The sequence below is a fragment of the Pseudonaja textilis genome, chromosome 6, assembly GCF_049901715.1.
Source record: "Pseudonaja textilis isolate UNSWEBS1 chromosome 6, rPseTex1.2, whole genome shotgun sequence".
Taxonomy (NCBI): Eukaryota; Metazoa; Chordata; class Lepidosauria; order Squamata; family Elapidae; genus Pseudonaja; species Pseudonaja textilis.
The window spans coordinates 6,077,670-6,102,359 of NC_141995.1; the positions used below are offsets into that span (position 1 = coordinate 6,077,670).

The 24,690-nt window shown below is 51.1% G+C and overlaps 1 protein-coding gene across 4 annotated transcripts in view; it reads right to left on the reverse strand.

Moving 5' to 3' along the window:
- The window catches only part of SFXN5 (sideroflexin 5), a 69,555-nt gene that overhangs the window by 34,093 nt on the left and 10,772 nt on the right, over window positions 1-24,690 (reverse strand). For 2 of the 4 annotated variants that reach the window (XM_026717139.2, XM_087935733.1), the window contains exons 3-6: window positions 12,693-12,770; window positions 6,627-6,653; window positions 5,501-5,555; window positions 4,340-4,365 (exon numbers count right to left, since the gene is read on the reverse strand). In XM_026717139.2, coding sequence (XP_026572924.1) covers window positions 4,340-4,365; window positions 5,501-5,555; window positions 6,627-6,653; window positions 12,693-12,770 — 186 coding nt within the window. Of the gene's footprint in view, window positions 1-4,339; window positions 4,366-5,500; window positions 5,556-6,626; window positions 6,654-7,735; window positions 7,898-12,692; window positions 12,771-24,690 lie in introns of those variants that run through there. The other 2 variants (XM_087935732.1, XM_087935731.1) reach the window with 2 other exon arrangements.

A 24,690-nucleotide genomic window follows, 5' to 3' on the forward strand; every position in this document is an offset into this window, starting at 1 on the left:
CAAGGAAGGCGCAAATACCAGGCAGGCTAAGCCCCTCCAAAAAGTCCCCAATGCTCCCTGGGCATAAAATGGAGGGGGCGGGCGAGCATCGTCACGCCAGCCACCTGCAGAAAGGGAGATTTTCAGCACCCATCCAGCCCAAGGGATGCAGAGCCAAAAACGGGGGGAGAGGTGGGGGTCCCCCAGGCAGAGCGCCTCCCCTGGCCCCTGGCTTTGGCCCGTCAAGCAGCCGCACCTTTGCTCCCTGGGTCCTGCCCTGCTGGCGATTCCTCCCCAGACTCCGGGGGAGGGGGAGGGGACGCAGAGAGCCTCTGTTTTGGGGAGGGGACATCAGGCTGGCAGGAGGAGAGGCTGAGCTCCCATCGGGGATCAGCCTGGAGCATCCCGAGGCTTCAGCCTGCACACCTGCGTCTTATTCTGCAAAGTGTACAGGTAGTCCTTGACTCATAATGATCCACTGAGCAACCGCTCAAAGCTACAGTTGCTGTGAAAATTATTCACAAGTGGTCCTCGCACTTGCAACCGTCGCAAACTGGCACCTATATGCAAAAGACTGCGGTGTCCTGAAGAACGCTCCTAGCGATTTTTCTCAGCCGGCTTCTGGCAAGCAGAATCAACGGGCAGAATCACTTAGCAAACGGCAGGGATTCGCTTAACAACCAGAGCAAAAAGGTCATAAAATCAGGCATGGCCGAACTGCCTTGCCTAACAATGGAAATCTCGATGCCGATTGCGGACTGTCTGTACCCTAGAGCAGGGGTCGCCAACCTTTTGGATCTTGGGGACCACCAAACTCATAATTTTAAATCCCACGGATGAGAGACCCTGGGGAAATCCCCCCAAAAGTCTGCAGGGAAAATTCTCCACCCTGTTTTCCTACCTATCGATCATTCTTTATTTAGGATCGCAGGATACCATCTCCAGCTCCATTCTCAAGAGGAGAGAGAGAGAGAGACTTTTGGCTTCATGAAAGGAAAGCAGCAGAAGCAGTAGAAGTCTTTCTTTCTCTCCCCCAAACTCCACCAGAAATGAGTCTTTGTGAGTCTTGTCATGCTGGCGCAGCCTCTTGGAGCAGGAGGCCTTGCAGGGTCCCAAAGACTCATTTCTGGAAAAGTTTGGGGGGAGAGAAAGAAAGACTTTTGCGGCTTTCCTTGCGTGCAGCCAAAAGCAGAAGAAGAAAGAAGCGGAAAGAAGCAGCCCGGTGGCCAGGCGAGGCGCGTGGGGCACGTTTCCCCCCCTCTGCCCTTCCCCCCCCTCCCTTCCTCGTGTTGTTCGCAATGTAAGCCTTGTGCTCCCACAAGCCATGTAGGCGGCGCAGCCTTGTGTTCCTGTGCAGCCTGGATTAATTGCTTAGGGGGCTGCTTTGGGGGGTGGGGTGCGCGACATTTCTCTGCGGACCATCAAAATTTTCTCGCGGACCATCAGTGGTCCCTGGCCCACTGGTTGGCGATTACCGCCCTAGTTCAGGGGGTCTCTCACCTTGGCAACTTTAAGCCTGGAGGGACTTCAACGCCCACCTGTGCTGGCTGGGGAATTCTGGGAGTTGAAGTCCTCCGGTTGCCGAGGTTGGGGATCTCTGTCCTAGATTCTTTTTCCTGAGGCGCAGGTAGATCCTGGGTAAGGGGACGGGGGTGGTTGGAGAGGCAGGGAATGGCTGGAAATGAGTGAGAGGGAGCTGCGCCTCCCCCCCAGAAGAGGGAGGGGAGACACACACGGGGGGGGGCTGCCTGTAAGAGGCACGCTGAGCCTCTTCCCTCCATCTGGGCCAGGGTCTGCCAAGAACCTACAGCTTCCTTTCTGGCGGAGAGGAAGACAACAATGAGAGAAACAGATTCTCCATGGAGCTGCACATAAGAGGCAGAAAGGATTCTGGGGGCTCGGGAAAGGCAGCCATTCTAAGCCCCCACCCACCCACCCAACCTCCCAGTCATAGACCCACCGGAGACAAAGACCCAGGTCCTGGCAAGGAACCCGGCACAACCTCCCTTGCTTCAGAGGGCCCCATCGTGCACGGTGGGTGGGGCAGGCAGAAATTCAACCTGCAGGCAGGAGTGGGATTCTACCGCTGTTGTTATGGCGACGATTTGATCCCGCCCACATGCCCCTGCCCTGTTCTGTCCTTCATTTCCGGGGTTTTTCAGCTTAGCTGTTTGGTGCGGATCAGCGCATTGCCGCTCCTCAGCTTATTTACTCACTGGGACTGCAGCAGGAAGTAAGTTTCAATGCTCTGAAATGCTTTTCCAATGCTGCGCGCAAGCAAAACACATGCTCACCGAACCGGCTGTTACACCAGTTGAATCGCACCCCTGACTGCAGGGCCTTCTCCCTTGCTGTGGGCCACATATCATCTGTGGGTAGTGCACACAACCTCTTGCACCCCTGGCCCTGAAGGGAAAATCGGACCAGCCTTCCCAACCCGCTTTGCCACATGCCATGCTGGCAGCTGCCAGGTGGGGATGGTGAGTCGGGCTCTAAACCACCCAGCACAGGGGTCTCCAACCTTGGCAACTTTAAGACTTGTGGGCTTCAACTTCCAGCTTTGCTGGCTGAGGAATTCTTGGAGTTGAAGTCCACAAGTCTTAAAGTTGCCAAGGTTGGAGACCCCTGACCCGGGAGGCTACAGGTCTGGAGCAGCCAGGCTCGACTACTGAGGCTGCCCTTGAAGGACCCAGGTGGCTACAAACAGTGAGGTCAGCTGAGACCAGAAGCCTGGATGGTCTTAATGCCAAGTTCAGACTTGTTTCAACTGGAGCCCCAGAGAGGGAGGAGGAGGAGGGGGGACGGAAGAGGAAAGGGAGGAAGGAAGACGAGGAAGGAGGGGGAGGAAGAGGAAGAGGAGGAGAAGAGAAAGAGAAGGAAGGAAAGAGGAGGAAGGAGGAAGGAAGGAGGAAGAAGAGGAAGGAGGGGGGAGGAAGAGGAAGAGGAGGAAGGAAGGAAAGAGGAAGAAAAGGAAAGAGAAGAGGAGAGAAGGAGAAGAGAAAGAGGAGGAAGGAAGGAAAGAGGAGGAAGGAAGGAAAGAGGAGGAAGGAGGAAGGAAGGAGGAAGAAGAGGAAGGAGGGGGAGGAAGAGGAAGAGGAGGAAGGAAGGAAAGAGGAAGAAAAGGAAGGAGAAGAGGAGAGAAGGAGAAGAGAAAGAGGAGGAAGGAAGGAGGAAGAAGGGGAAGGAGGAGGAGGAGGAGGAGAGAAAGAGGAAAGAAGGAAGGAAAGGAAAATACAGAAAAAGGGATGAGACGGAGGGAAGGAGGGAGGGAGGAAAGAAAGAAAGGAGAATACAAAAGGAGGAGGAAGGAAGGCAAGAGGAAGGGAGTTCCCAGCCTCCATCCATCCCTCAAACGTCCCCTCCTCCCTTCCCAGTATGCTCAGTTGAAAACTCAGATGGGGATTGAGAGAGCTGCCAATTATGTCACTACATTTCACAGATCAATTGGCATAAATGTTAAAATTAAAATGTAACATTTGAAAATCATTTTTCTTTTTTTTTTTTTTGCTTTATGACAAGGGGTTCCAGTTTATCATTTACAGCTTGCGAAATGGAGGCTCCGCTGACAGATCTCAGCTCCTCTGACAGGTCTGGATTTGGGCCGATTCTGGTGTCAACCTGATCGCTAACTCAAATTTGTGTTTAACTTTTTTGCAAAGTTAATTACAGATTACCACCCAAATGTTAAACGTAAATAAGGACACCTTTCCCCTCTTTACGCTGGGAACCCTGCCATGCCTTGCTTCAAGAGATCATTACTGTGAGGCCCATATGTCTCCGGCAATGTAGCCAGAACCTCCCCAAAGAAAGAGAGGGAGGGAGGGGGCGGCTCCCCAGGAGGAGAATGACGGCAGAGGGGGGCCAGTGCTTCCCCCGGAAGGAGGCAAAGGGCTGGAGCCACTGCAGAGCTGGACACACACACAAGGTTTGCCCCAAGCAAACGCCCCCTTAAAAAGCCCCAGAGCCCCACAAAATGGCAGCCAGACGTTGCTCGATGCCACTTCTCTGACCGCAGAGATCTTCCATCCCCGTCCCAGGCGCTGCCTCCGCTCGCTGAGCCAGCCGTTCCCGTTTCCTGGTCCTTCACCCACCGGAAGCGGCCATATTGGATGGAGGCAGAGGGCAACCCACCCACTTCAGCCAGGGGGGGCAGGGGTCCCAGAGAGGAAAGGGGTCTTTGGTGCTCCACAAACTGTGCCCAATCAGCCCCCAAGGCCCCTCCGTGGGCCCCAAGCAGCAGCAAGCCGAGAAGGGCCCTATAAGGAGCCCGTCACTAACGTCCCGACGGAGAACCGGAAGTCAAAACTAAGAAAGGCATTTCTTGCTACGCAGAACGAAGGTGGAAGGCTTTCACACTTACAATAGGCGTGCCAAAAGGAATGTAACCTAAGGGGGAAAAAAAAAAGAAAGGCGTGGTTTGAGACCCAGACGAACCCAAGAAGAGTTCCTGGATGTGAGGGCGGCAAGAACTCCAGGGAAACACTAGAGGGCAGCATACAAGAGACGTTCCACCGGGGCCCTCTAATGGCCGGCCAGAGTTTCGCAGCCAGGATTCCCAAATGGGAGTAAACTCAAAACCTCCAGAATGCCCAACCACGTGAGGAATCCTGGGAGTTCTAGCCCAAATACACCTGTTGGGTGAGGGAAGGAGGCTCCTGTAACTATTCCCTTAGCGCGCCTACGCTGCCTTTCCTTGCTCCCACGAGAGAAGACACAGAGCAACAGGGTTTCACACAAGGGCAGAGTGTGGATTTACAGGCACCAGAGCCCCGAGTGGAGGACGGTCACGTGGGCTCCTTAACAGCCAATCAAGGTCACCTAAAGGGGATGGGAATCCGAGGGTTGGGCGCGACTCCTGAGGCCATCAGGTCCAGCCCCAGGGCAGGAAGCCAACCTCAAGGATTCTGGGCAGATGGCTCTCCCTGGTTGACCAGCTGGGATCCATCCGGGTGACCGATCTCATCATCCTCACCCTCTTTTACCCGCTTGATAGTTTCCAGCGGGAGGGAGGTGGGGAACAGTGGAGGGACCCTCGGCTTCTGGGATCGGGCTGTCCTCCGAAAGCGGGGCAGAGAAGAATTTCTCCTGCTGAGCTAGAGAGTGGTCATGGAGTGGCTGGACACTGACCGCACTTGAGAAGCACCGAAGTTTGGAGGTGAGCGCCCGAAACCCAGCAAATCTGCACGAGGGCCATACCAGGGGTGGGGTCCTACCAGTTTGGTCCGGTTCTATAGAACCGGTAGCTCCGAAGAGCAGCTGACACCGAACCGGTTTGCTGGGATGAGGTTTGGGTCTGCTGTTTGGCCCACCCACCAGCCAGGGTTCTAGGCTGTCCTGTAGTGGCTGCGTTTTCCTTTTCAGCTGCTTTGTGCTGCACAGCTGAGTGGTCGCTTGTCAGCCGGAGAAGGTAAATGCTTGCCAGAGCCAACAGCATGCACGCACATGCAGCGTGCATTCGACGTGCATGCATGTGCTCCCCGAACCGGTCGTTATGCCAGTCGGATCCCACCCTGGACCATACCTGACATTCGGAAAGGCATGAAGATGGTCTCGTTCGTGTCCGGATGGATGATGGCCTGGAAAAGGAGGAAATGCAGTGAAATTGGAGGCAGGTACCCTGGAAACCGCCACCCTCCTGAGTAAACCAGGCAGGAAACACCCCCCCAAGATGAGCCAATTCTATTTTATTGTAAGGCTACACTCCCCAAGTCTTGCATACAAACCTCCCACTGTCTCTTTTACAGCCTGAGATGTCCAGGTGGCTCATTTCTAAATTTCTTTCTCCACCCTTTTCTCAGTTATGGCTCCTTCCCCTCTTACTTACAGATTAAGAGTTGGAAGGGACCTCATAGGTCATCTAGTCCAACCCCCCCGCCCAAGCAGGAGACCCTATACCATTTCTGACAAATGGCAGTCCAGTCTCTTCTTGAAAGTCTCAAGCGATGAAGCTCCCACAACTTCTGAAGGCAACTTCTGTTCCATCAGTTGATCGTTAAATTTATCCTTATTTCCAGGTTGACTCTCTCCTTGTTATTCCATTATTCCTTGTCTGACCTACAGGTGCCTTTCAAAATAGCCTGAGCCCCCTCCTCCTCTCTGTGGCAGCCCCTCAAATATTGGAAGACTGCTCTCATGTCTCCTCTGGTCCTTCTCTTCACTGGACTAGCCAGGCCCAGTTCCTGCAAACGTTCATCTAACCCCTCCTTGGGCCACACCTCCCCACCCTTTCTGGGGCCCTTCTCATCTTCCATTACAAAAAAAACCTTTTTCTTGGCACCTGAAGGAGGGGATTAAAATCACTGCCCCTCCCCCAGCCACCCAGGCTGAAGTCAAGCTAATCAGGGTGGAGGCGGAGGAAGGAAAACCTTGACTTATCCTTATGGGAATGCGGAGGAATCTAAACTCCAAATCCCACCTCTTCCCAAGCCAGGCTCTGGAATGGCTGCGCCCCGCAAGGCCTCGCGCTCTGGAGAAGCAGGTGGCAAATGGAAAGACAAAGGCTTCCTGGACTTGCCCCCCCCATGCCCAGGATGGCTACTTGGGGACAAAGAGGCACCTGGCCATCACAAGGGAGCCCTGCCTTCCCCGCCAGGCGGCCCCGAGAGAACCCATCCTCCATCCCCCAAGAGGGACCCTGCGCGGGTTACCTGTTTTATTTTCTGCGCTCTCCAAAGCTGGAAAAGCAAAAGACATGGTTAAGGAGGACCCTTATCCAAAAGTGGGGTGAGGGGTGGGGTGGGATGGCAAGGAGGAGAGCAGGAGGTCAGATTCACTGGAGGGGAAGGAAAGCTCTGAGTGATACCCACCTCAACCCGACGCCGACTGAGGGGACGGGAGGGAAGGGGTTGACTAACCCTGCCCTACAACTGGAGCCAGACAGATGCTTGTAGTGGGGGGGGGGGCATGTGTGCTGCGGTTGGTTAGATGGGGAGGGGGCAACATTGCCCTCCCCTCTTGGAGCAAGGAAGGGGCGCTTCCTCTCCTTAGGCCAATCAAGGCAGAGTCCCACCCTCAGGAAAACAGCTGGCCGGGGCCTCTGCAGCCCCCGTCCTAGAAGGACCACTCAATTCAAGGAGATGGTTTTTGATGTCCCGCTCCGGTCCTGTTCTGTCAACAGCCAAGGGCCTCCGGCCAGCCCATCCCCCCTCCCCCAAAAAAGTTTTCAAAATCAGAGAGGCCTCGGGGTCTCTTGCTGGACATCTGGGTACTTTTGTGGCTGAGGGGTGAAGACATCTCAGTCTGGACCTCAGAGACAACCATTTCTTGTGTCTTTCACGTCAGCTCCCTATTTGGTCACACAGAAATAAATGTTTGGGGTGCAAAATTGTTGAATGAAAGAAGGGGAAATGGTGTCACAGAGAAGCCCAATGCAAGCAGGATTTCTGTAGAAGAATTTTTTTACTACCAGTTCTGTGGGCGTGGCTCGGTGGGTGTAGCTTAGGCATTCCCACTAACCTGCTTTCCAGCTCCGTTCTCCTGTGTAGGGCAACCCAAGAAGACCCAGCCGATCAGCTGGGACTCAATGGGAGGCGGAGAATAGATTCATTATCGATCCAAGTGGAAGCAGTTCTTTTGGGGTTCAGGGTCTCTGATCAGGTAAACAAGGGAAGAGGCCGGATTTTCAGCTTCCCAGTAAGCTCTTCTGCAGGGGTGGGACTCAATTTTTTTTTACTACGGGTTATGTAGGGCGTGGTTTGGTGGGCAGGGCAGGGGAAGGATATACTGCAAAATCCCCTTCCCTCCCCACCCCACTAACCTGCTTCCATTCTCCTGTGCAGGGCAACCCAAGAAGACCCAGAAAAGCCAGCTGGGTCTGGGGTGCAGATTAGGGTCCTGCATCCGGTTCTTGGCCCTGCTGTCCAGTGAGGGTTTGCTCCATAGGTGGACCAGTCAGGGTGCTGAATGAAGGGATTCTCTGCTCTTCCAAAGCTTTGAGCGAAAGCGGCTGAGAGGTGAGAAATGGGACCAGGCTTCAAAAGCCAACTGCTCCTCCTGAAGCAGTGGTGGGATTCAAGTTTTTTTTACTACCAGTTCTGTGGGCGTGGCTTGGTGGGTGTGGCTTAGGCACTCCCACTAACCTGCTTTCCAGCTCCGTTCTCCTGTGCAGGGCAACCCAAGAAGACCCAGCCGATCAGCTGGGACTCGATGGGAGGCAGAGAAGAGATGGAGTTGGCGGGGCCAGTCAGAGGTGGGATTGGCCGGTTCTCCAAACTACTCAAAATTTCCGCTACCGGTTCTCCAGAACAGGTCAGAACCTGCTGAATGCTCACCTCTGCTCTTGTGTCACAGTTCCCGCACACAAACCAAGCCTTTAGTATTTTAGGGAATTATTTTTGAGCACATCTACAAAATTGAATGGAACTGCAATTCATCTCCGTATCGTATTCAGATGCTTGATAAGCCTTCCCAAACCTGGTGCCTTCCTAACGTGCTGGACCAATTCGCCATCCCGGCTAATATGGTCCTTGACAGCGGTGGGTTTCAAAAAGTTTTCCTACCGTTTCAGTGTGAGCTTGTGCTTTGTGTGCACGTAGCGTTGGCAACTCATCTTCGGCTGCAAGCCCTGTGTGTCAAACAGCTGATGCACGACAATCCGCTGTGCCGCACGAAGCAGGAAATAAAGGTCAGTATACAACCGGGGCAGGTGGGAGGGCCCAGCAGCTGATCGTCAGAGCGAACCGGTTTGCTCACAGATGATCCTCGGAGCTACCGGTTTGGTCGAACCGGGGTGAACCAGTAGAATACCTCCAGTGCTCCTTGATCTCTACACATCCGGAGGTCGCAGAGTGGCCAAGGCTTAGCAGGCAAGCGGCTTGCCTGTCTTTCATCCTTTGCGCCAGAGATGGCTAGCAGGAGGGACCGTCTGGATGACACACAAACGCACATACGCACACCGCTGGCAGCCTCCTCTTTCTCATCAGCCTTTTCCTTCTCACATCAGCCTCCTCTTCACAGCGGATTCCGCTGGGTTCCGCTCAGTTTGCTTTCGGTGCTTAAATTGGCCTCCAAAACACTTTTTAGCACCCGAGCCAGCCCTGCCGTTCCACATGATTGGATGTGTGTGGCTGACTCGAGAGACATCGGCCTCGAATAGCTGGGGTGGGAAAAGTGGCGAGGCGCCTGGCTGTCCTCCAGCTGTGCAAATCAGAAGCTCAATCTTCTTCTGATCGCACCCAGCCGAGGAGGAGCCGACGAGAAGTCCTGCCAGAGCCAGGGGATTTACGCAGGTATAAAACAGCAAAAAGCAACAGCAGAGGAGGAGCCGGTAAGTTCTGCAAGCGACAAGGTAATAAAAAAATCCAGAGCAGTTAAATAACCACTTTACCACTGTTAATTAATGAGTCCTCACAACATCCTCGAAGGAAGTTGGAATGGAAGGAAGCTGGGAAGGATTCAGCTGCCCAACCGGTCACTAAGTGGAGCAGATCCCAAAGGCTCTCCCAGGGGGGCCTCTCACACAATTGTGTGGACTGCAGGGGGCCTTGGCAGGTGAGAAAAGGCTCCTTTCTAATGCTAATTAAGGCTGGGAAGAAAATGGAGCCGGTGTGTGTGTGTGTGTGTGTGTGTGGAATGACTATCCTAGTTTGGCCAGGAAGCAGCCAGTGGGGAGGGAGAAGAACCCGCCCACCCCTGTTGATTCTCTCCGAAAAGGTCTCTAAAAATTCCCCGAGATTCCCTCTTCGGAATCTTCTTTTCCTTTCCACCGACTTTCATTGTTTGCTCTGACATCCAGTTTGCTTTCTTTATCTTCCTCCGTCTTCTTCTCACGTTCACCCCTGACACCTTCCTTTTATTTGCCTTCCACAGTTCCTCTGATCCACGAGAGTCAGGAAGGGCAATTTCTTTGAAAGAGGGCAGGCCTGTGTCGAAGCAGGCTGGCTGGCTTGGAACTTGCTCGCTTCCAGTCTGTGGTCCAGTGGTGGGTTTCCCTTTTTTTCCCCACCCCCTTCCGGTTCCGAGAGCGTGCTTCGCTTCGCATGTGCGTGCACGGGGCTCAAAGATTGCCCTCGGGGTCAATGCTGGTGAGCTGAGCTGTGCAATTGTTAGCTCAGCTGAGCCGCAGGAATCAGCTGAGCTAAAAAACACGGGAATATAGGAGAGATAACAGCGGGGATGGGTGGGTGTGGGCGTCCAGAGGTGGTATTTGCCTGGTTCTCTGAACTACCCAAAATTTCTGCTTCCGGTACACGAAAACCGGTGAGAAGTGGCTGAATATCACCTCTGATCCATGCCACAGGCAGCCCTGACCAGCCCTCCACTGGGGCAGCTCAGATCGTCAGTAACTTTCATCGGGAGGAGGGGCAGCAATTATCTCTTCCTCTCAAGCTACTCTGGAGAACCTGCTGGTTGTGGCTGGGCTGCTGGTTGTCAATTGCGGTGCAACTTCTGGACTGTTCCACAATCTGCCCATGCAAAGGTCTGGCCCCGGAGACCCCCAGGTGAAGGGCTGAGCCTGGCCTTCCCAGTGGCAGCTGAAACCAGAGCTAAAAGCTGGGATCTGGGCCAGGAGAAGGTCCTCCATTTCAGAATTCAGAACTCAAGGGCTTTAGGGCAGGGGTCTCCAAACTTGGCAACTAAGACTTGTGGACTTCAACTCCCAGAGATCTGGAAATTGAAGTCCATAAGTCTTAGGTCATTCCTATGCCTGTTCTAGAGTTGGCATAAACAGGGAGGGGGTGGGATCTGAAGGAGCAGGGTGGCAGTTCAAAACCAGAAGTACATTCCACCATTATCTTAAAAAGATTGTAACTAAGCTACCAGATCTTCCGCCCACGAAATCCCTTAATTGGAGAATGTGATGGATGACACCCAGCCCGTCAACGTGCTTCATTGGCGCATCTGATTTACGATACACCCGGGGGGGGAGGTGAAAAAGAGGGTGACAGGTGACTGTATATTACGTATCCCAGAGTTGGCTTCATTTAAGTTAATGCTGGCATGTTGCTCCTAATAAATCTTCTGAGTTTTTTTTTTTTGAAGTTTGGCTCGAGCCTCATGATTCAATTAGGGCAATCGCCGGAACCCTGACATCTTAAAGTTGCCAAGGTTGGAGACCCCTGCTTTAGGGCATCTATGAAATATAGGTGACTTCAACTTTCCCTTAGCAAACTTAGCAAACACCTGAAGTTGTGACCTCACTGGGAAAAGGGAATTACATCCCTACTCTGAAATTCGAACGGTTGCCATTCTCCTTCCTCTCAGCCCTATGGCTTCAGGGACTTGGGGCACCCAACTGCACTTATGGGTCACACGATCATGTGACTGTGCTTTACGATATTTTTGGAAAACCACAACATTGCAAACAAAGGGTTTGCTTAATGACCACGGGGTTCATTTTATGACCACCATGTTCACCAGGAACATAATGGCTATCATGACCACCACAAAAAAGTTGTAAAATCACGTTACGTGGCCAACCTGATTTATGACCGTCATTACATAGTACCATAATTGGCAGGTTCTGTTGTGGCCGTATGTTAAGGACTGCCTGCACGAGCTCTCATCAGCTGTCCAATATGGCCAAAGCAGCAATGCTGCTGGATGCCAACCAGTGGTGGCGTTCAATATTTTTTACTACCAGTTTTGTGGGTGTGGCTTGGTGGGCGTGGCTTGGTGGGCATGTCAGGGGAAGGATACTGCAAAATCCCCCTTCCCTCCCCACCCCGCTAACCTGCTTTCCAGCTCAGTTCTCCTGGGCAGGGCAACCAAAGGAGACCCAGCCAATCAGCTGGGACTCAATGGGAGGCAGAGAATAGATGGGGTTGGCGGGGCCAGTCAGAGGTGGGATTGGCCGGTTCTCCAAACTACTCAAAATTCCCGCTACCGGTTCTCCAGAACTGGTCAGAACCGGCTGAATACCCCCCCTCCGATACCAGCTATTAAATAATGTCAATTATGGAATCCAAACTATCGAACCCCTGAGCACCTGGATCGAGAAGGATCAAAGGAAAATACTTGGAAAACACCTGGCAGTTCCACCGGGCACATTCCTGCCCTTTTGGAGGAATCCTCTAGGATAGGGGTCCCCAACCACCGGGCCGCGGACCGGTACCGGTCCGTGGAATATTTCCTACCGGGCCGCCGGTTTGCTGGGCGCCGCCATCTTGTTTGATGAGAAAGTGCTCCCGGGTGAGCTTTTCCGGTTGCAAAGCGGCGTTTGGGTCCTGAAGGAATCCTCGCGCCTTAGTTTCATCGAAGGGGGGGCGGCTTTGAATGAAACTAAGGCGCGAGGATTCTTTCAGCACCCAAGGCAAGCCGAGCCAAGTGGCCGTCCCGAAGCGAAGCCCATCGACGAAGGTACAAAGGAGGAGTTGAAGGTGGCGGGGAGAAGTGGGGGACAACTGGCTGGCTGGTCGCTCGGCTCGCCTTGCCTTGTCATGCGTGCTGATGCCAGTACCGGGCCGCGGATCATTTTGTGATGCCGGTACCGGGCCGCGGCACAAAAAAGGTTGGGGGCCACTGCTCTAGGATCTAGCAAGAGGGAATTCCTCCCCCCCGAAACATCGCCCTACACACCTCTGCTCCTCTTGGGAAGAGACGCTCGAGGGCCCTTCGCGGCAATGGGGCAGGGGGCTACTGAGGCACAGGCAGGAAGGGCACAGCTGCCACACCCTCTGCATCGGCAGCATCTGACTACCTAACCTCTGGTTGTCCCCACACCAGGCCCAGGTCTCTCCTTCAGGGGACGGTGGGGGTTCCTTCCCTCCGATCACCTCTTGGTTGGTGGTTCCCGGGGGCAGCGAGCCCTGCTTGTAGTCTTCCAGCAGCTGCACGGCTTCCTTGAGGCGACTCTGCAAAGATAGAGCAAGCATCAGTCCCACCCTTGAGGAAAGGAAGGCCCCCCAAGAGACCTTGGGGTACTTCATCTCAAATGACCTAAGTGCTAGAGCCCACTGTAACTACATAGCCAAAAAGGCATTAAGAGTTGTTAACCTCATCCTGCGTAGCTTTTTCTCTGGTAATATCACACTACTAACTATAGAGCATACAAAACATTTGCTAGACCAATACTTGAATACAGCTCATCAGTCTGGAACCCACATTATGTATCTGATGTTAACACAGTTGAGAAAGTCCAGAAATATTCCACGAGACGAGTTCTCCACTCCTCTACTCATTGTAGAGTAACTTATGCCACCAGACTCAAAATTCTAGACCTAGAAAACCTAGAACTACGCCGCCTTCGGTCCGATCTAAGTATAGTATATAAAATCATCCACTGCAATGTCCTACCTGCAAATGAATACTTCAGCTTCAACCATAACAATACAAGAGCACACAATAGATACAAACTGAATGTTAACCACACCAAACTTGGTTGCAGGAAATACAACTTCAGCAACAGAGTGGTCAATGTCTGGAATCCTCTACCTGACTCTGTGGTTTCTTCCCCAAATCCCAAAACTTTAACCTTAGACTGTCTATTATTGACCTCACCCCTTTCCTAAGAGGTCTGTAGGGGGCGTGCATAAGCGCACCAATGTGCCTACCGTCCCTGTCCTATTGTTTCTTTTTATTTTTCTTATATGGATTCATATATATTCATAACTATGTTTATACTTATACCTATTATCTTGTAAGCAATTGACAAATCAAATAAATAAAATAGAGGAGGCAGGGCAGGTTAAGACTCACTGGTACCGTAAGCACTGACAAATCTTGGTGCCTCCCTCTTCTTTTGTGCATACTGTACATACTTTGGGCCTCGTGCCCTAAGCACGTTGCTTAGTCTGCTTAATGGTTCATACACCACTGCCAAGAGGGCCAGGGCCTCGCTTGGCCTCCTACTTCTGGGCAACATCCTCAGCCCGGGAAACAGCTGGGGCTGTGCTTGGGACCCCCTGAGAAGAGGGGCACGAAGCAACCTTCGCTAGCGAGGCTTGAAGCAACTGGCAAGGCCTTGCCTGAGCTCCCCTTTCAAGGCAGCGGGTCTGTCTCGAGAGAGAAGAAAGCACACCCTGCCAGCCATGCCGGCAGCCCCAGAGCATCCGAGAAGTCCCAGAGTGGGCCAGTGGCGAAGGCAGCAAATGGAGCCCTTGGGTTCTCTCTCGCCCAGGGTGATAATTCAGAAGGTTCCTCCCAAGCCAGGGAGGAGGCCCCTTGGGAGAGTTCATGTATTCCTTTCTTTATTCAATAAATCAATATGGCCGGCCGACTCACCCACGGCAAGTCCACCATCACGCAAGGTTGCAATTGCTCTAAAGCCTTTTCAAAGCCCGTTCGTTTCAGCCCTGCAAGCCTCAAGAGGGAGCCACTCATGCTGGCCAGCCTCCAAGGTTCAAGGAGACCCTTGGAAGCCCCAACCCCCATGATCCAAGACCTTCTCCTTCCTCTGAGCTAGGAAACCAGTGCTGTCCGGTCAGTCCCCCCCCTCTGCTTCTCCACCAGGCACCCTTTCCTTGAAGGGTCCTTGTTGCTTGTTGGGTGGTTTTCTTGCAGATGTTTCATGACCCAACTAGCTAACGTCATCAGAGTGAACCCTACCCCCTTCTAGCACTGATGGCATTCCCTGGTGGGGTGATGAAACATCTGCAAGAAAACAGGCAAGCTCAGAGAACACCCAGTGTCAGCCCGACATTCGGGGGTCAGGGTGGCCGTGCACATTGCTACGAAACCCTCTGACTCCCGATCATATAAGCCGCCAGTCGTGGACATTGCTATGAAGCCCTGTGACTCCCAAACATTTAGGTGTCGTGAGCTTGCAGCCGTAACTCGAGCGATGGCAGAAGAGGTGAGAGGGAAATCGCATAGGACCGACAGCTGGGAGGGGCGAGCTCCTCTCGGGAAATCTGAGCTTGTGCCTGCCAGTCGGGGCGTGCCAGGATAATTGGGGCAGGGCACATCGGGTGTCGAAAGATGGTGGGGCAAGCTAAGGGATTAGCCCTGACTTTAATCTCTGTTAGCTTGCATTGTCTAGCAGCTGGTCAGTTTAAGTGCTTGTAAACTCCGGAGGAAGATAAACAGGTTACATCAAATCCCGTTGTGGCTGTTGTGCTTTCTTTTGGTCGTGTGATGGCACCTGACACCCAGGACCAGTGGTGGTATGCTATCGGTTTGGACCGGTTTGCCTGACCCGGTAGTAAAAAAAAAAAGCCTCCGATCAGCTGAGAGGATAAAAGAAGAGAAAAGCCCACGGGTGGGTGGGAAGGTCACTCCTCGATGTTTGTTTCTTCATCCTCTCAGCTGATTGGTGTGTTAGGGGCACGTGCACATCTTAGGGGCATGCATCCGCACAATTGATCACCCACCGAACTGGTAGTAGGCTCCCACTACTGCCCAGGACCCCTGATTTCAACCCTGAGCTACAAAGATTCTCCTTTTTTGGGGTACACAGGCAGTGCAATGGGAGATGGTGTGGGGAAGAGTGAAGAAATTTGGCAGCACCCAATGGCAGACATTGGACAAAGGACCAAGTCCATCTCGTAAGCTGGACTTTTCCCCAAAGGCTCAGGGACCCTAATTGCAGCCAGGGACCCCCAAGGCAGCTCACATCCCCCCCGGTACACCTGCTCTCAATGGGGCAGGCCCAGAAGAGCCCTAGAGGCGGGAGGGGAGAGGGCATCCAAGGCCAGAGGAGAGCCAAGGTTCCCCTCCCCACCGCCTGCTGATTGGAGCCTCCAGAGCCAGGCCGGTGAATGGTAACCAAGCAGCCAAGAAAGTGACCCATTTTCCTGTGAAAAGGCAGCCACGCTCTGCTTAACATTCCTGGGAGGCGCTCTCTTCTCTTCATTAGCATGTTTTGGGACACCCAAAATTGTCCAATCCCAGGCCGCCTTTGCGGCTGGTGCTTCCCTTCGCTCTTCTGAATGAAGACCCAGAAAACTGCATCAATGGATGTTCTTGTCCGCTCCCAGTTACTATAACAACCTTGGCAGGGGCCCGGCTGGCTACACAGGACCAAGGCCACTCCCCCACCCCAAGCAGCACAAAATGGCCCAGACTTGCCTGAAAATCTTTGGGCCCCCTTTTTCGAGGGGTTGAGACGGGCCCTAAGGGAAGACACAGGTGTGCAAACCTCTGAGCAAGATGGGCCTGGATGTGGGTGGGGGGTCCACACCGCCAGGAGGTGCAGCCCCTCCAATCTGGGATTTGGCCAAAGCACAAGTAAATGTCCCCTGCCCTAACCCCCCCCACAAGTAAATGCCCCCTGCCTTCTTCCTTCACTGCATCCCAATAATGCTGCCCCAATCTATAAGATTAGGTAGATAAAGGTAAAGGTTCCCCTTGTACCTACGTGCTAGTCATTTCCGGCGCTAGGGGTGGTGCTCCTCTCCATTACAAAGCCAAAAAGCCAGGGCTGTCCGAAGACGTCTCTGTGGTCATGTGGCCGGCATGACTAAACGTCGATAAGGCGCACGGAACGCTGTCACCTTCCCACCAAAGGGGCCCCTATTTTTCTACTTGCATTTTTTAAACGTGCTTTCGAACTGCTAGGTTGGCAGAAGCTTCTGGGACAAGTCACGGGAGCTCACTCCATTACGGGGGTGCTAGGGATTCGAACCTCCAAACTGCCGACCTTTCTGATCAACACGCACAGTGTCTTAGCCACTGAGCCACCACTTCCCTTTAGGTAGATAAGATCACCTTTATTGTTGTTTTTTTCCCCTGTGGACACACTGGCCCCCATTACAAATGAAATTCTGTTGCCCGCTCTCAGAAGTGGACACATGTATAACCCAACACACGTAACACATACGCATCTCTACTTATAACCAGTGGCATAGTGATCCTTTGATGTTGCAAGAGACCCCTCCCCAAAGATACTTAGCGCCTGGTTCTGAAGGTCTGACTTCTACCCCCCTCCCCACCATCCTGCCATCGTATTCGGACGGCTCCGCAACCCGCCAGCATTTACAGCTGTTTGCATTTACAGTCCCCTGAATGTTTTTGCCCAAAACTGCATTTACATCTGGGTCCTGGCCAAGAACACCCTGTAGCGAACAGGGGTTTGCGACTGTCCCCAAAAAGGTTGCAAATCAGGCCAGTCATATGGTCACCTGCTTTTTTTAACCACCCTCACAACTTATGACCGTAATGGCCAGGATCCATTACAGTTGTAAGTCGAGGACTACCTCCAACACTGGAAAGGTTTTTGAAAAAGATGTTGGTTAACCATTTGTCTGAAGTGGTGTATGGTTTCCTGCCTCGGCAGGGGGTCTGATTAGAACAGGGGTCGCCAACCTTTTGGACCTCAGAGACCAGCAACTCATAATTTTAAATCCCGCGGAACAGAGACCCTGGGAAAATCCTCCCAAAAAGTCTGTAGGAAAATTCCCCACCCCGTTTTCCTACCTATCGATCATTCTTTATTTGGGATTGCAGGATACTGTCTCCAGCTCCGTTCTTAGGGGAGACAAAGAGAGAGAGAGAGACTTTTGGCTTCATGCAAGGAAAGCAGCATAAGTCTTTCTTTCTCTCCCCCAGAAATGAGTCTTTGTGAAACTTGTCGCCCTGGCGCAGCCTCTTGGAGCAGGAGGCCTTGCAGGGTCCCAAAGACTCATTTCTGGCAGAGTTTGAGGGAGAGAAAGGAAGACTTTGGCTGCTTTCCTTGTGTGCAAGCAAAAGCAGAAGAAGAAAGAAGCGGAAAGAAGCAGCCCGGTGGCCAGGTGAGGTGTGTGGGGCGAGTGGGGCAAGTTCCCCTCCTCCGCCCTTCCCCCCTCCCCTCACTACCTCATGTTGTTCGCAATGCAAGCGACGCAAACCTTGTGTTCCCATGGGCCATGTGGGCGGCACAGCCTTGTGTTCCCGCACAGCCTGGATTAATTGCTTGGGGGGGGGTGACATTTCTCTGCAGACCGCCAAATTTTTCTCCTGGACCACCAGTGATCCCCGGGCCACTGGTTGGCGACCACTGGGCTAGAAGCCCCCTAAGGTCCCTTCCAACTCTGCTATTCTATTCTACCTACACCACCCCAAAACCATAACCACCAACCAGCCGGAGCCAGCTTGAAGGAAGCAACCCTTTCAATACTCTACCAGCTACTTTGGCCACTTCTTTCTTGGGGACGGGGAGGAAGGGCAAGATACTCCTCCCACCCACCCACCCCGGCAGCCTGCCAGTCCCGTTCTCCACCCACCCCCCACAAACTCCCCAATCCCCTGCTGTGCGTTAGCAGCAAATGTCGCATGGACTAAATTAGCTTCACACAAAAAAAATCTGCTGAATCCTTCAGATGGTCCCACACAGTTTCATTACAAGCAATTAAGAACCTAATTTTAAGCACCGAAGTCTCACACCTGCCAGGAAGAAGAAGGCAGATCCTCTCGGCGCGCACTCTCACACACACACACACACACACACACACACACACACACAGAGGAGCCCAGCTCCAGAAGGGGGTCTGGAAAGAGGTTGGCACAGGAAGGGGGAGCTCTACCAGCAGCGGATCTGAGGGGATCGGAGGTCGAAGGCCGAGAGGGAAAAGGGTCACCAGCTTATCCAAGCGTTATTTATCCTGTCTCTTTGTTGTATTGGCAATTCTTTTTTTTTTTTGCAAGATTCAGATTTAAGATCCACAAATGGAAGAAATCATGAAAATGTCAAAACAATTTAAGAGGTTTAAAGGGATGCTGTTTGGGGAGTGAGAAAGGATTTCTTTCCCAGCTCTGCTTAAAAGAGGTAAAGGTAATGGTTCCCCTCGCACCTCCGTGCTAGTCTTTCCCAACTCTAGGGGGCGATGGTGCTCATCTCCGTTACAAAGCCGAAGAAGAGCCAGCGCTGTCCAAAGACGTCTCCGTGGTCATGTGGCCGGCATGACTAAACGGCGATAAGGCGCACAGAACGCTGTTCCCTTCCCTTTTCTACTTGCATGTTTTACGTGCTTTCGAACTGCTCGGTTGGCAGAAGCTGGGACAAGGAACGGGAGCTCACTCCGTGACGCGGCGCTGAGGATTCGAACTGCCGACCTTTCTGATCGACAAGCTCGGCGTCTTAGCCACCGCGAGGAACCCACAAACAGTCCGGCTGGAAGGAGCGGCTGCTATTTCCTCAAACATCTACCCAACGGCTTCCGTCCAAGGCGGCCGTCAAGGCCACGAGAACCTTTGCAAGGAGAGCCCACGAAGAGGCACCTTGAGTAGTATTTCCACGCTTCTCCCCAGGGTGGAAAATGTTAATTTGGGGTGGGGGGAAACCTGGCATTTTCTCCTTCAGATTGATCACTCTAGAACAGGGGTCCCCAAACTTGGCAACTTTAAGACTTGTTCTCTTTCTCTTTTTTCTCTCTCTCTCTGCCCCCTCTCTTTCACTTTCTTTTTCTCTCTTGCTATCTCCCTCCCTCCCTCTCTCTCTTTCTCTCTTTCCTTTTTCTCTCTCTGTTTCCCGCTCTCTCCCTCCCTCCCTCTCATTTCTGTTTTCTGTGTTTTACCTTCTCAGGCCAGGAAAGGAGCGACTGGGAGGGAAGGGCGAGGGGCAGGGCCAGCCAGAGGTGGGATCACCCAACAGGGAGCCACAGCAGAGGACCCAAAGAGCCGCATGCGGCTCTAGAGCCATGGGTTGCTGACACCTGCACCAGCTCAATCCTGGCTTGTTTGCCCATCTGCCACCCTGGTCTGGCTGCTGGCATGAATCACGCCTGATTCACAAGGCATTTCTCCCCCCGCCCCCGGATGCAGGCGGGAATTCAGTGAGCCCTGAGCACCAGGGCCTCCCCTCCACCAGCCTGAAGGGCTGCTGGACTCAAGCTGTGTACGGGGAGTCTTTGGGTTACAATCACGGGCTTAGCAAGTGTCCAAAACGACGTTGGGACTGGCAAAAAAAGGACTCTGCCCTCACACTCACAACTGTCCCCACAATCACATGATCCAATGTTGGGTGCAACTGGCAAGTATTTGCCATGATTGCAGCATCCCGCGGCCACCATCCATGATCTTTCAGACAAGCAAAGTCAACGAGGAAAGCTGGCTTCACTTAGCAAACGTCTGATTCGCTTAACAACAGTGGCAAAACAATTCTGGGTATTGAAGTCCAGAGGTTGTAAAGGGGCCATAAAAGGGATTGTAAGGGAAGGAAGGGAGGGAGGCAGATTATATTGGAAGGAAGGGGAGGAGGGAGTGAAGCTATATTGTAAGGGGAGGAGGGAGGGAGGGGGAGGGAGGCACGGAGGGACGGAGGAAGGAAGGAAGGAAAAGAAAGGAGGGAAAGAGGCAGGGAGGGAGGGAGAGGAAGGGAGGGAAGGAAAGAAGGAAAAGGGAGGGAGGAGGCAAGGGGGGAGGGAAGGAAGGAAAAGGAAGGGAAGGAAGGAAGGAAGAAGGGAAGGAAAGAAGGAAAAGGAAGGGAGGGAGGAGGCAGGGAGGGAGGGAAGGAAGGAAGGAAAAGGAAGGAGGGAGGGAAGGAAGGAAGTAGGGAAGGAAAAGAAAAGGAAGGAAGGAAGGAAGGAAGGAAGGAAGGAAGGAAGGAAGGAAGGAAGGAAGGAAGGAAGGAAGGAAAGCTGACTCAACCTTGAGCAGTCAGGATCGAACTCCTGGCTGTGGGCAGAGTTTGCCTGCCATCCTGTGTTCTAACCACTGTGCCACCACAGCTGTTTTATGATCCTCTTTTATGACCTGCTGACAAGCAAAGTCAGTGGGGGAAGCCAGATTCACTTAACAATCACGTTACTAACCGAACAACTGCAAGAATTCACACAATAATTGTGGCAAGAAAGGTCCTAAAATGAGGTGAAATTCACTTAACAGGCATCTCATTTAGCAACAAAAACGTTGGGCTCAATTGTGGTCGTAAGATGAGGATTACACACAGCCACTCTTCCCAACACTCAAAACCAGGAGTTTTTTTTTCTCCTTTCTTTCTTTCTTTCTTTCTTTCTTTCTTTCTTTCTTTCTTTCTTTCTTTCTTTCCTTCCTTCTTTCTGTTCTTTCTTTCCTTCCTTTTTTTCCTTCTCTTTCTTTCCTTTCCTTTCTTTCTTTCCTTCTTTCTTTCTTCCTTCCCTCTTTCCTTTTTTCTTCTTTCTTCCTTTCTCTTTCCTTCTTTCCTTCCTTTCTTTCCTTCTCTTTCTTTCTTTTCTTTCTTTCTTTCTTTCCTTTTTCTTTCCTTTCTTTCTTTCCTTCCTTCTCTTCCTTTTTCTTTCTTCTTTCTTTTCCTTTTCTTTCTTTCCTTTCCTTTTCTTTCTTTCTTTCTTTCTTTCTTTCTTTCTTTCTTTCTTTCTTTCTTTCTTTCTTTCTTTCTTTCTTTTCTTTCTTTCTTTCTTTCTTTCCTTTTCTTTCCTTTCTTTCTTTCTTTCCTTTGTTTGTTTGTTTCTCTCTCTCTCTCTCTCTCTCTCTCTCTCTCTCTTTCTTTCCTTTTCTTTCTTTCTTTCTCTCCAGTGGAGAAAGGGATAAAAACCAACCCTCCCCAGATACATTTTCTGCCTGGTGTGCAGAGAACTGGATCTCATCTGCTCCAGGTGTCGACCTCCACACCTGTTAATAGGGCTCCTCTTTTCTGAACAGTCACTTGTTTTCACCCTCGGAAATTCAAACATTAACAGTTCAAGGGAGAAACAGGAAAAAAATAAAACTACCGCTAAAGGTTTACTCTTTCCAGAAATTCCAAAAGCAATTCCTGTTCGGTGGGTGCTTCCTTCATTCCCTCTTTTTACTGCTATAAACAATTATTTCTATCTCCCAAAAGGCTTACGTAATTCTATTACCTTTCCACTATGCAAAAAAGGAACACAAGTATGATCCTGCCAACTATCTGCCAATTTGTCTTTTGTCTACATTTAGTAAACTACTAGCTTGATAAACGTGCTTCGCTACAAAACTATGTGGTCGGGTTTAGTTTTTGGGGAGGGGGAATTCTGCCTCTGCCTACCAGCATCCATCAGTATTCATCTGGATAGCATCCTCATGTGAGAGAGTTGAGGCCTGTTTGGAAACTGAAGCAGTATTTGCCATGTGAGCAAGGAGACAGCAAGGAGCCTGGGCGTGGCTTAGCTCAACTGTTCTGTACTAAAGCTGGTTGTTGCTGTGAAACTAAAACTGAAACCGAAACTCCTCTCCTCTGCTTGTGTTTTGAAGTTGGAACAGATTTCTTTCCAGATGGGGAGGGGGAGTAGAACTCCTTAGCATCAGAGCATGTTAATAATAATATAAGAAATACTAATGCTCTGGCGGTCATTTTGAAAAATCCTTTCTTAGTGAGCACCTAGAAGCCAAGAAGAACATATCTGACAAATTTCAGGTTTGTAGGCTTTACGGTTCTGGAGATATTGTGATGACGTGTGAGTGGTATTTTGCTTATATATACAGTATATTTACTTCTATGTTATAAATGGTTGGATTGAGTGCAACTGGAGGGGGGGGTGCTATGCCTTTTGAACTCTCCAGAAGAGTATTTTTCAACCATGGGGACTTTAAGATGTGTAGATTTCACCTCCCAGAATTCACCACAGCTAGCACATTTCCATCCATTGATTCAGGAGCACTGGAGAATTGGTTGACCCCCTTCTTCAACTTACATTTAAATAATAACAGAGTTGGAAGGGACCTTGGAGGTCTTCTAGTCCAGCCCCCTGCTCAAGCAGAAGACCTTATATAGTTCCAGACAAATCTCTTCTCCAATCTCTTCTTAAAAACCTCCAGTGGTGGAGCAGCCACAACTTCTGGTGGCAAGCTGTTCCACTGGTTAATTGTTCTCACTGTTAGGAAATTCCTCCTTAGTTCCAGATTGGATCTCTCCTTGAATTAGTTTTCATCCATTGCTTCTTGTCCTGCCTTCTGGTGCTCTGGAGAATAGGTCGACCCCTTCTTCAATTTAAATTTAAAGTCAACTTAAATTTAAAGTCAATTTAAATTTGTAATTGGGTAGTGGAATTGTGTGTCATTCCACGAGTAAACAAAATATATTTACACAGTTTTGGGTAAGATATCCAGGTTTGGGTACTGCCCTATGGAGTACCTTGAAATTAACGGCCTTAAAAATTGAGCTTTTAATATTCTCAAGAAAGTGTTTCAGAGCTCCAGCTAGCTATAAGAATGGTGGGAGATGGATGGATCCAGTTTTTTAGGTACTTAAAGGCACATTTTCAACTTTTTTGTCCACTGGACTAAGCAAACGAGGGAGCTTAATCTAAGACAGGGGTCCCTAAACTTGGCAACTTTTAAAGTTGTGGACTTCAACTCCCAGAATTCTTGAGCTAACATGACTGGAGGAGGAATTCTGGGAGTTGAAGTCCACAAGTCTTAAAGCTGTCAAATTTGAAGACCCCTGGTCTATCATCTATGTCTGTCTGTCTGTCTGTCTGTCGTCTCCCATCCATCCATCCATCCATCCACCCATATCTATCTGTCTGTCTGTCTGTCTATCTAGCTATCCATCAATTCATCCATCCGTCCATCCATCAATCATCTATCACAAGGGTCTTCAAACTTGGCAACTTTTAAGACTGGTGGACTTCAACGCCCAGAACTCATGAGCTAACATGACTGAAGGAGAAATTCTGGGCATTGAAGTCCACCAGTCTTCAAGCTGCCAAGTTTGGAGACTTCTGATCTATGAACTTGGGAGCATTCCTGGCGATTATGAAAGGTGTGAGGCAACGCCGTAACAACAAGGCCCAAGAAGCAATTAAACTATTTAAAATTCTGGTTTGATGCTGTCTGGTGCTCAGTCCTGCCTCCCCACAGGCTTCAAAGCCACCCAATTAAAATCCACAAAATCCATAAAAGGAATCCCCGAAGCAACTTTGGGGGGGTCTCAAAAGACCAGAATTCAACTGGCGTTTCCTCCAAAGGCTTCTTAGAGCCTTTGGCCTCTGGCCAAAGCAGATCCCTTGAGGGACTTCCGGCTGCACTGGACCTTGTTAGATGGGGGTGTTTCTTCCCCAGGGAGAAATTAATCTTGGTTTGGCTTTTCTGTTCTGGCAATATCCACCCTCAGCCTCAATAAAAAATGTGCAAATTTAAACAAAATATTTGGGACATCTAAATGGATAGAGACAATTTCTCACGTCCACCTCGCTGCAGGTCCTATCACCATTATTGGGACTATCCCCAATGTTTGACATGTTTGACAAGAGGGGTTTTCCTTCCCCCCACACCAAAATTATGGGCTCCCATTAGTTTAGTTTACTTTATTGTCATTGCACCTCGTACAACAAAATCAAACACCATCTTCAGTGCACATCATGACCATGACCATGAAAATAAACACAAACACACATCCTTCACACCCTCCACACATTGAACCGGAAACCTTCGACACCACACCGACACTGCACTATACAGCAGAATTCAAAAGAGCTACTGCCCTGGGATAGAAGCTGTTTTTATTATCCTGTACCGTCTGCCAGATGGTAATAGTTCAAAAAAAGGGGTGCCCAGGATGAGATGGATCTGATGTTTTGAACTTTCTTAAGGCAGCGGGAGCTATAAAGCTCTTCCAAAGAGGGGAGAGGGCAACCCATGATCCTCAGGGCAATGACATTAACCCTCTGGAGCGCTTTCCTATCTGCTACTGTGCAATTGGCAAACCATACAGAGGTGCAGTAAGTTAAGATACTCTCTATGGTGCAGCGGTAGAAGGTCACCAGCAGTTTCTCCTTCAGTTGTTGGATATGGATAAATTGCCTTTCTTTGTATAATTCCAACTTGTGTAGGCTTTGATATGGAGAGTAACTCTAGATCACAAGTTCAATCAATCAGAATAGAGCTGGAAGGGACCTTGGAGGTCTTCTAGTCCAGCCCGCAGGAGAGAACTGTGTTGCTAAAGTGCCCAGTTGTGAAAAAAAA